The sequence below is a fragment of the Neopelma chrysocephalum genome, unplaced genomic scaffold (assembly GCF_003984885.1).
Source record: "Neopelma chrysocephalum unplaced genomic scaffold, ASM398488v2 Primary Assembly neopelma1_60, whole genome shotgun sequence".
Classification (NCBI taxonomy): Eukaryota; Metazoa; Chordata; class Aves; order Passeriformes; family Pipridae; genus Neopelma; species Neopelma chrysocephalum.
In genome coordinates, this window is record NW_020897715.1 from 17716323 (window position 1) to 17728152 (window position 11830).

The 11830-nt window shown below is 41.4% G+C and overlaps 1 protein-coding gene across 1 annotated transcript in view; it reads right to left on the reverse strand.

Annotated features, from left to right (window-relative positions):
* Nucleotides 1–7767, reverse strand: part of CLCN1 (chloride voltage-gated channel 1) — a 58037-nt gene extending 50270 nt beyond the window's left edge. Inside the window, exon 1 of the mRNA XM_027681383.1 lies at nt 7583–7767. Coding sequence (XP_027537184.1) covers nt 7583–7633 — 51 coding nt within the window. The 5' untranslated portion in view covers nt 7634–7767. The remainder of the gene's footprint in view (nt 1–7582) is intronic.
* Nucleotides 7768–11830: the final 4063 nt, after the last annotated feature.

Here is an 11830-nt window from a genome sequence, read left to right on the forward strand (position 1 = left end):
GTGCCAGTACTCAGTCATGCAAATCCTCTTTCTTTATGTTCAGACAAAAATTCCTGTTTCAGTTTGTGCCATTTCCATCTTGTCCTGTCACTGGGCACCAATGAGAAGAGCCTGGCTTCACCATCTTCAGTCTTCCATCAGATGACAAGACCTCACCTGAGACTTCTCCTGGCTGAAAAATTCCAGCTCTTTCAGCCTTTCCTCAGATGTGAGATGCTCCAGTCCCTTCATCATCTTTGTGGTCTTTTGCAGAACTCTTTCCAGTAGCTCCATATGTTTTTAGAACTGGGGAGCTCAGAACTGGACACAGGACTCTAGGTATGGCCTCATCACAGCTAAGTGGAAGGAAAGGATCACCTCCCATATCCCATGGGGTTCATCCAAGCAGATCCCTGAAGAGCTAAAGACTTCTCTCCTGAACTCAAGGATTTAGATCTTGTTTTTAGCCCTTCTCTCTTCTCAGATCCTGAGGCTGTCCCGGGTCTTCACACCTTTGACCACTCCTTTCTCTTTTGTAAATATCAGGTCCAGCAGAGCACCTCCTCTTGCTGTCGCCTTGATTATCGGTGTTAAGAACTTGTTGTCAATGCACTTCAGAAACCTCCTGCATTGCTTGTAAACATGAGGCTCTTCCAGTTGTCTGAAGAAAGCATCATCTAATTCTGAAATCTGTTTGGAGGACTGTGATCTATACCTAGGCTGAGTACATTCTCAATACTGGTAAATATTTTTTTGTAGTTGTTAAAAGCAGTAAATTCTTTCTGATATTAAAATATTTTGTAAGCTTCTGTGAGGGGTCTTCAGGCAAATTCTGTTCTTCAGTGTCCCAGTAGAGATTTGGGTACCTCCAGGTCTCAGGTTATAGACAGTCACAGTCACTATAGTATTTTACACCATATCAAAGAACGTGTATGCTAGACTATACACGGTTAAGACTAATTGGACTAACTTTAATCTGAAACAAACTCGTGGGTGCACAAGATTATGTACTTAAACACTGTGTTTCCTCACATCACCAAATCAGAAAACAACATACCACATGTAATTTGTCAGAGTTTTTAGACCTACAGGTAATGGCTTTCTTTGAAAATGTGTAGGTGCCACTCAACACTTGCATTATCACTGTAATAGATACAGTGAAGGTGCTTTGTATTTTTATGAACTTTTAGAATCCACTCTCAATGCTGATAGTTGATAAGCAAACGTTCCTGATCCATGGCCTTTTATAAATATGTTATGGGAATAGATGACTTTGACTCCCAACATCCACTTGGTTCCTTTATGGACACATATGAATCAATTTCTTCACCACAAAGCAGGAATTTGTTGTAGAGGTACATGGCTGAATTTTAACAAAGCGAGCAAATTCTTTAACCCTCCCTATATCCTTATCAATGTCAAAAGACTAAAATGTCTGTTGCAGTCACAACTCACGGAGGATCTCTTTGCTACTCCTATGTTCAGTGTGAAGAATACAAAAACATAACATGCCTTCTGATGCAAAGAACCCACAATATAATCTGGTTCCCCAAGAAGCCCCATGTCACTTAGTAGTAAATGTAAACACTAAATAAGCAGATTCTGTCCGATAAGGTGCTCTCCAACATTATTAACCTATGTTTGTTCTCCCTCTGCGTTAATGAGTTAACAGTTATCATTTATTATGCAGGTATGTGGAAGCTGTTCCATCAAAACTGATAACAGCAACTTACTGTCGCTTTGCTAAAGCAAACATTGAAAAAATAACTTATTTTTATGTAGTGTTTACCACCAGCTTCTCTCCAGCATGCCCATGTTTTTTGCTGTGATTTCATGGAGATTCACAACAGTAGTCAAGTTTATCTTGGGGATTTATATTTGCTGTACATTTCAGTCATCATCATGGCTAGGCTTCGCGAACGAAGATTTGGGAAGGGCTCTACCCACATTTCTTGCAAGCACGTTGGTGGCTAAAAAGGCCAATACGAGAAAGGCATGTCCGGTTGCAAAAGGCACAGCAGAAAGACTCCTTAGATGGTATATTCTGCAAGGCACAATTCTTTCTGCGTTGTCTTTTCTCCTCAAGAGTGATCCTGCGAGCTTTCTCAAAAGCATCAGCAGCGTTATAGATGGTGTGTCTCCAGGCCTCCTGATTGGAGGCCAGAGTAGACCAGTTATGGTGATCAATATGCCCGAGGCTGAGATGTTGTTTCAGGGAGTCCTTGTATGTTTTCTTTGGGGCTCCTCTCTTGCGGCAGCCGGTGGCAAGTTCACCATAAAGCAGGATCTTAGGGAGGCGGTGGTCCTTCATCCTGGAGACGTGCCCTGCCCAATGCAGCTGTGTTCTCAGTAGCATGGCCTCAATACTTGTGATTGCTGCCTGTTCAAGAACAGATGTATTGATCACATAATCTGACCAGTGGATGTTTAGGATTGTACGGAGGCAGCGCTGATGGAAGCGTTCTAGGAGACGCAGGGGGTGGCGGTAGATGACCCATGATTCGGAACCATATAAAAGAGTAGAGAGCACTATGGCTCTGTAAACACTGATCTTGGTACTTTACATTTCAGTATTGATGAATTATTTCTCATCTACCATACTTTGTATGCCACCTGCTGTACAGCTTGGGCAGTAATTTCTGTATTCCAGTTGCCCCTCTACTGCCATTGTTGAGAACTATACTAGCAACAGGTCTAACTTTTTTTTAATGTCAGGAATTCTAGTACAAGGTCTTTCCATACATACACCCCCTGCCACAAACTTGCCTGAAATAATTTAATCTGCTACATTGCCAAATTAGCATATATCAGCTATCAAAACAATTATGTATTGTCTTGTCCATATATTAAAGCTTATAGCATGTAGCTACCCTATTAAGTTTCAAACAAATGTGGGATGCCCCCATATGCCATTTATACACAAACAAGTTTTCTTACTTTTTACAGCACAAGATCAACAGCAAGGTTTAAACTGATCAGCATGCTACCAGCCCCTGGGATTTATTTGTTTGGGCAGGAGGTCTGTACAAATCATGGAAAAGCTTAAATTTTGTAGCATTATAAATAAGGGATAGGTAGCTGGACAAAATCGCTGAAGTATATTCTTACTGCTACTGTGCTATAATTGTGACAGCTTTCTCAGGAATAAACAACTGCAGTGCTGAGGGACAACACCACTGCTATCCCACTAGCTCCTGGTGTGAGAACTCCACTTTGTACCTGGACACTTCAGGTGGTTTGGAAATAACATTTTAAAAAGTATAATTCTGTACACCTTCCCAAAAGAACCAAATACCTGACTGATGCTGGAAATGTGTGAAAAAATATCTTTCTGCAAGTAGCAGAAAAGGCCCCTTGCACCCCCTGCCACGATGTTGCTATCCAGGGCACAGTGTTCCCAGGGAAGCTGCTCCTGTGGGGCTGTAACTGCTCCCGCGGTTCAGTACAAGGACAACGTTGGCAACAACCAGGGAAGGCAATGACCAGCGGCAGGAAAAGTCTTTAGTACCATGTCTGTTGCACGTGCTACTGACCAAACTTTCTCTATGGGAAAAAGCATTTAGGTCAGGAATATACAGCACTGGTGTGCAGCTGTGGGTGTCACCTTGGGAAGTCTTGCCTGGATTGTTTTCTGGAGAGGTTGAAGGAGCTGGGTTTATTCACCCCAGAGAAGAGGCTGAGGGGGATCTATTTGCTGTGTGCCATTACCCAGAGGGAAGGTATAGACGACACAGAGCCAGGCTCTTCTCAGAGAGGCACAAAGAAAATGCAAGAGGCAACAGCCATGACTTGAAACAAGGAAAATTCATGACCAAGAAGGAGGTTGGACAGGATACTGCCAGAGTTCCCTTCCCATCTAGATCTTACTATGACTCTGGTTTCTTTGCTTTGATAGAAGCAAAACCAAAATACTGGCAGGCAAATTTCAATTATTAATAGAACTATGGAGACCAGACCTGCTAGCAATACAAACTGGAAGTGAGAGAATTTCCTCAGGAATATGCTAGGTCTCACAGCAGAGCTTATGGCCACAGCAAAATATATCAAAAAAGTTCCTAGGTAGGGCAGCTCTGCACATCTCTCCCATGCAGTGATGGACTGAGTTAAAAATTTCTATTTTCTTTTCTACTGTCACAGTCAGCAGCCTACACCTTGCCATGTACAGCCTGGCCCGGTATTCATCTGCATCTTTTGTCCTCTCCAGCTTTAGAACGGGCAATAGAAATCTGCACAAATGATCTTTCTCATGATCTCAGCTATCCAGGTCTCTTCTGCCTTCTAATATTACTTTCTGTATGATTGACAATATCTTCAAAAAGAAAAAGAGGAGAGAGGAGCTGTGGAGAATCCCCCCTCTGCCTTGGGACAGCAGAGGGAAAGGGTCACATGGGATATTTTTAGAACAGAATCCAATGGCAGGGATGTGAGGAAGGCACAGAGAAAAACACAGCTGTGAAACCTAACACTTGGCTTCATAGATATTGAGAGCAGGAACGGCAGAGAAACAGATTGAGGAGACGCAGCAGAAGACAAGTGAGGAAAAAGTATATGACGATAAGAAGAGAAAGGTAAAAGAGTAAGGGACAAAGAGGCAATGAATACCTGGGAAAGAAATGGCTAAAATAGATTATTGGAGAGGAATGGGGAAAAAAAAGCCAGGAGCGGAAAAAATTAATAAAGTGGCCATATTATATAAATAAACAGAGATACTTCAATCATAGAAGGGACTTAAGGACAAGAAATGGTCAGATGACTCATCAGCACTCTCATGTAGACCATTTGTGACCTTGACGGCTGACCAGCAACTACTCACTGTACCATATCTCCTCATCCCAAAGTATAAGTTACTTCACAAGTAACTTAGGTTGTGGATTGTGACACTGCAATATATTTTCTAAATCAGAGGAAAATATAAATCATTCCTACAGTGTTTGAAGTCAGGCAACGACCTACTGTTTCTCTTTTACTACTGATCAGCATGCCCAAAGAGCAGCGATTGCTTTATGTCTGATGTCTTAAAATTAATGTATGCCGCATTAGTTCAGAAGTGCTCTCTGCTATTATTCACTCACTAAACAAGAAAGAACTAACATGCCCAAGAACACAGAATGAAGAGAGGTAATGATGACACTTGAGAGGAGCCTGCCCCTAAAGATAGCATTTTAAGGTGTAAAATTGCTAAGATACTCAAGTCCTGAAAGTGTCTGGTATCCACTTAAGGCAACTACAACCAGAATTACGATCCCTTTTTCACTTGCTACTTAATCCTTATAAATGTTATTAATTTTTCTTGTTTTGAGAAATAATTTATTCTTCATTGAGATTCAGCGCCTACTCAACACTAATGCTTGGATTATATCCAGCAACTAGCTACTCTCAGTAATTAGCTGCTACTCTGCATATGATTCCTGAGGACTTGAATATAGATGGTCATTCTCAAAGAATTCCCAACTTTACAATCATCTCTTATGAAACAGGTTGTAGCATGGCTGCCTCCTTATCACAAAGCTTATCTGGGACTTGAATTCAATAAAGAACTGATCCTTTTGGGTTTACCTATGCAGACACCTCAGGAATCAAACGGCTACCATTTATTACATTATCCTGACCTGTCCAGAAGCCTAAAAGAACTCTCAATGGCAAATATTTGGGATAAATTTATGAATAAATTAAGATCATGTAAGACATTTTCTTTCTTTCTCTCCCCAATAGCTATTCAGTAATATAAAAATATTTTGTCAAAGACTTGCCTTCGCTTACATTATACAGACCACGATCCTTGAACTCAAGGAAACTAGTACTAGTTGTGTCTTCCCACATTCAAGAAAACTCTCATTAGTCTAAATACTCTGACTAGTCTAGTTCTACCCTAAAGAACCTAAAACTGAAAACTGTAGATGTTCATGAGTTTGTTACATTTGCAGAAGAAATATAGTCATTTTATCCAAATAGCATACTTGCTATTTCTGCATCTTTTGTTGTCCCATGCTCTCTTCTTTACCACTGCTCTTGTTCAGGTTTGTATTATGTCCTTACAGTTCAGTATCTTATGCAATCATTACAAGTTTGTTTACTATGCAAACAGGTCACAGCAGTCCCATTATGTTCTGTATTAGGATCAGTCTCAATGCCCCAGTGTTGGTACCACTCGCTCCAAACAGTGAGGATGATTCTTTTTTGTATTGGACAACAAAGTCAGGCTGCCAGAGATGAAATATATCATAATCCAGCCTTTCCACTGTAATGATTGTATCCTTCAGCAATGTTTATACTTTATATGCAATAAATAGGGCTTTTAGTAAAAATTGTTGAGCTGAGGGCATGTGCTTGTGATATGCCTATTTGGAGCACTCAGAAATTTACATTCATTACATAAGTCTGAATTTTAAATCAATATTTCAGTCATAAAGGGCTATATGGTCACATCAAAGATCATACAGTTCTTCATTCATCTGTAAGGCACTATGTCCTATGCAAGAGCAGTGTTCAGCAGCAGAGAATTTTGAACTGAAAGCTACTCTCCTGTTCTTCAGCTCAACTTTTTGCTCCCAAAGACAATCATACCTTCTCCTTAGCAAATCAGATGTTCTAGAAACTGAAACCAGAAAGTGTAGCAACAGCCTTCATTCAAATATCTATAAACCAAAACGGTGCAAGACCCTACTTGAATGTGCCCAAGAGACACCATAGAGCAACAGGTAAAAAAGTCTCCATCTTTCTTTTCAGTAGCTTAAAGAAGATGAGATTTCATACTTTCCTCAGCCTCAACACAATCTTATTTGTCTCTAAACACTGCTACCAAAACTTTGCATGCTCAGGTCACTATTCATTTTTAGAGGTTGGGATTCCCTTCATGCTGCTCCACAGGCAATCTAGAATGTATGATGCTACTTCTCATCTCAGTGACCAAAGTGGTTTTTTGGACACAGTACAGGCTGCTGCCTCCACTTGCCCAGAAAAGTGTGAGGACTTACGAGATGCAATGAATCTTAGTTCTCCTAGTTGGTGGTAACTCTTTAAAGTAGTTAAAGCAGAAAGTGGTGCAAAAGTTCATATCCAAATACCTATAAAGCCAAGCAGTGCCTGACCCCAGTTGGATATGCCCAAAAGATGCCCTAGAACAACATGCTCCATGCTCTCACAGCACCTGTTAACAGCCAGTATGGCAGAATCCTAACCACATCTTCTGGGAGCTGTAAGGAAGGGCAGGGAAAGGTTTCAGTGTCTTATCTGTGGTTGCCCAGAAAAAGGAAACCCATTCACAACCAGCAGTTGAACTTCTATGCATCTCTGCAGAGTAGGCGTTGCTACAGCCCTGAGTCACTCCAGCACCTTTTTCCTTGTCTGGTGATGTAAATTTTTCATCCACGTGGATTAAGATCAACTCTCATTTTCATACTGAGCAAAGGAAAATATGGCCTTGTTCTGTCTTGGAGGAAGCCACTACTGGAACAAGTGCTCAGGTAGATCTCTCACAGAGTCTGTCTAATGCAAACAGGGAAGGATATTTATAGGCAAAGAAAGCATTGAGCCCCTTAAGCAGAGAACGGAAGCCAGCTATCATGTAGGAAACATTCTGTCCTGCTGCAGGTATTGTACTCACCAGTGTCTGTTGGTATCTGAACGCTTTTGTTTGAGCGGCATCCCCAGTCATATCCCCAGCAGCCGTGTCCTGTGGGATTAGGGTTTGTTCAAGACAATGTCTTCCTATCTGCCGTCCACAGCAGAATCATGGAGTGAAACAGGCGCAAGGCTTCAGCTAAAATCCCACAGAGCACCCTGAGAGAGAAGGTTACTGGTGAGGGAAAGACAGAGAGGGAGAGTGTAACCAGAAACTCCCTGCCCCCTCCTGTTCAGTCTGCTTGGACACAGCAGCCGCTTCCCTGCCTTAATCTCTCTCTGCTGACCTGGCAATGGGACAGCTCAGTAAATTAACAGGAGGTAACATTTCCCTCTCCTCTCTCAGGCAATGTCATTCTTCACTGCATTTGGAAAGGGTGGGGGACCATAGAAAGAATAGGTGCTGACAGCAGAGAGAGACTAGGGATGAAAAGGGTGGAAAAGAAAAATTACCAAAATTAGAGACAAGAGAATCATCCTGCAACTTAAGCAGGATTATTCCTACAACTTGTTTCAGGGACAACTTTGTGAAGTGTCAACATCTGAGAGGGCAATTATTCTTAGCTGGCTATGGAAGAATATTCTTTATATAAATTACATGCTGTCCTCACATTTAAATGTAATTTTTCTTAAAGCACACCCATTATTGCTCGTTACCTCACCATGAATAACCAGCCTTCCTCACAGTCTTAGTACCTTCATCCATGGGCATAACCAACACTCAGTGTCTTTTTCATCCAGAATCACAGAATGGCTGATGTTGGAAGGGAGCTCAGGCCCAACTTCCCTGCTCAACCAGCACCCCTGGAGCCAGTTGCTCAGAGCCATGTCCAGACAGCTTTTGAGTATCTCTAAGGATGGAGACTCTGCAACTCTCTGTGCAATGTCCTCCAGTGCTCAGGCACCTTCACAGTAAAGACGTGTTTTTATTCTTGTTGGTGTTTTTTTTCTTAATCTCTGACTAGAAATGACATGGGAATATAGAAGACAACGGAAAAAACTATGCTTAACCAAGTTTTTTATACCTAAATCCAGTCAAAGTTGCTCAACAGCACAGTCAGGAAGGGTTTGTGGGCTGTTGAGGATCCTGGGACATCTGCGGGGTTGCAAAGTAGGGAGGTCCTGTCTCCTGCCCTGCTGTGTGTTTTGGGCCTTTGCCAAAAGAAAAGCAAGGAGGAACTAATAGTATAGAAAGCACAAAATCAGGGTGCTGCTGTGTGCTTCTGCCTTGAAAAACAGCATTGAGCAGCTGCAGTAACAGCTACATCCTCAGCTGAGTCAGTGCTACTGTCTGCTGTATCCTGAGGCAGCAGCAAGCACAGAAGTGTGTCGGGAATGAAGCAGATAATATAGACCACAGATCTTTTCACAGACAACTGTTCATTTTTTTTATCTGCTATCTGTAAAGCTTTTCATTCAGGGAAGATGATAAATTCTATATCTAGGCAAAGCAGTTACTTAGAGCAACGTCATGACTTCCTAAGCTGCTGCTCCCACTAAATAAAGATGAGTTATGTAAGGTTATGTGAAAGGTGAAAGCATCTCCTTTATTAAGGTTATTCAGTCAAGGACCTTTTCAGTGCAAAAGTTGGGAAGCCACAACTAACACCACACAGAGACCCAGAATTCAGAGACAGAGAGAGAACAGAAATCAAGCAAAGACCAAATGTCTCTGGTCACTATTTGACAGGTCATTAAGAAAACTACAGCCACAGCTTTGGGCAGGTCCAGCCCGGGCTTTTTAACTATTATGAAGAGGGAAACAAGAGGAACATAAGGATTTGAACTAAGTCTGCGGGACTTTGCAAAACTTGATAAGGAAAAGGGTTGGGGAGAAATAAAAAGGGGAACAGATGGAAAGGGACAGGTTTCGTGAAAACCAAAGCTGGTCAATATCTGTCCTATCTTCATATTAAATGCTTTCTTCATTATCTTTCCATGAAATCTCATTATCCCATGCATATGACACTGTAAGTTTGAGATGCCAACAGCTGGCAAGACTGGTATGAGTGAATTTGGGGTCAGCAACTGCAGTCAGACCAGGGGTGTTGGGGGTTCTGGGGACAGGAGTTGAAGCAAGTGGGGTCTCAGCATCAGTAGCTGGAGCGGCCATAGCTCTCTGGATCATCTCAAGGGGTGCTCAGAGTGTTAGCTACAGGTCAGACTTGTGTGAGGAGACCTGGCACTACTAACTGGGTCAGACCAGGGCTGTAGGTAGCCCAGGCCTGTGGTCTTAGCAACAGAAGTGCACAAGTGTCTGCTCCAGACTCTAGGATGGGACCAGCACATGTCCTGGATGCACCTGGCGAGGCACGAAGCCCAGGGTTTCTGGGCTGGGCAGGAGGAATACCGAAGCCAGATGCAAGAGGCAGTGGCAGTTTGTAACATTCCTTAACCGCCTTTTCTGTGTAAATTGATTTAGAAAATTTAAGCCTATGCTCAGTGTGACCTTTTCTACTCACCCTAAGTCACTTTACAAGTGACTAACATCTAGCTAGTTTGTGTTTTTTCTTTACAACCTGAACATAACAAATCCAAACCTAAGTATTTTCTTAATACAGCATGATGCTTACCTTTGCCAAAACATGATTTCTATGGGAGGTGTTACTGTTCATCCTTATTTTGCAGCTGCAAATCAAAACTTTTAGGAGTGACAAAGAAAATTAAAATTAAAAAAAAAATAATCAATGGCCTGAACCATAGTAATTCCAGTGATATTTCTAAGTTAGAGAAATGAGTACAACTGTGAGCTCTTTCAAAGAGGTAATGAATTACACAGATGTCATCTTAAGAATCTGTGCATGCAGGTAGAACAGTTTATGCAAAAACACAGACTGCAGACCAAGTTATACATAACACTTACCATAAACAAGGTAACATGCAGATGAATGGAAACAAAAGAATCCCTTCACAAGAGACAGTTCTGTGTGTAGGACTGGCAAAAGCAGCAACACCAGGCCAAATTGCACTAAGTAGGACATAGCTCGCTCCTAGTTAAACAGACTCACCAAGGCCGCTGATCCTGTGACAGTGATTGGTTATAACTTCTCTGGAGATTCTTGTTTCATTCCCTTCCTTTTAAAGAAACTGTTTTCTGTATGCATATGCTGATGACATCATCTATTACATAACAGTATCTTCTTTTCTTGCATTTCCTTCTCCTAACTTAATAGTGTTGTGATGTAGTGAAGAACTCTCATACCCTGAAGGGTAAGAACACTTTGCACAATAGAGGTACTGTGTACATTAGAAGTCTCAGCTTTGCATAAATTTTATTTATGTTACCCAAATCTTTTCATGTTTTGGAAAGCATGCCCTCTTTCAGTACCATTCTGTACATCCTAATTTTTAAGGGAACCAATGACTATTTTTATAAAGTCGGATCCTTTGAGTACCTATTACTTTTAATAATGGTAAATATGGAAACGAAATCAGTTTAGAATTACAATTTCATTAATTATACTGAATTTTAAATAAATGTATAATTTATAAATAAATAAAATTAATAAATATTCTCATACAATTTAAGATTTTTAAAATCCCTTGTCATCATTGGATTCACTGTTTTCACTCTCCATCCCATAAAACAAAATCTTTGACCTTATTCTTTAGGTTTCAAGACAAAATGTGAACCTGCTAACATTTTTCCACTATCCCAACTATTAAAATTCCTTAAACTATACTAGCAGCTCAAACTTACTTCTGTGAAAATACAAACATCTTGTTTACTACGACTTCTGGACTACTAGAAACATTTTCTGCAGAAGTAGATGTTGGTAATTCCAGTGCTAATATTACTACTAGATTTCCTGTATCAGAATTCAGTAGTATTAACAAAACCAATGTCATGGCTAGGCTTCGCGAACGAAGATTTGGGAAGGGCTCTACCCATTTTTCATGCAAGCGCGTTGGTGGCTGAAAAGGCCAATACGAGAAAGGCAGGTCCGGTTGCAAAAGACACAGCAGAAAGACTCCTTAGATGGTATATTCTGCAAGGTTCGATTCTTTCTGCGTTGTCTTTTCTCCTCAAGAGTGATCCTGCGTGCTTTCTCAAAAGCATCAGCAGCGTTATAAATGGTCTGTCTCCAGGCCTCCCGATTAGAGGCCAGAGTGGACCAGTTATGGTGATCAATATGCCCAAGGCTGAGTTGTTGCTTCAGGGAGTCCTTGTATCTTTTCTTTGGAGCTCCTCTCTTGCGGCAGCCAGTGGCAAGTTCACCATAGAGCAGGA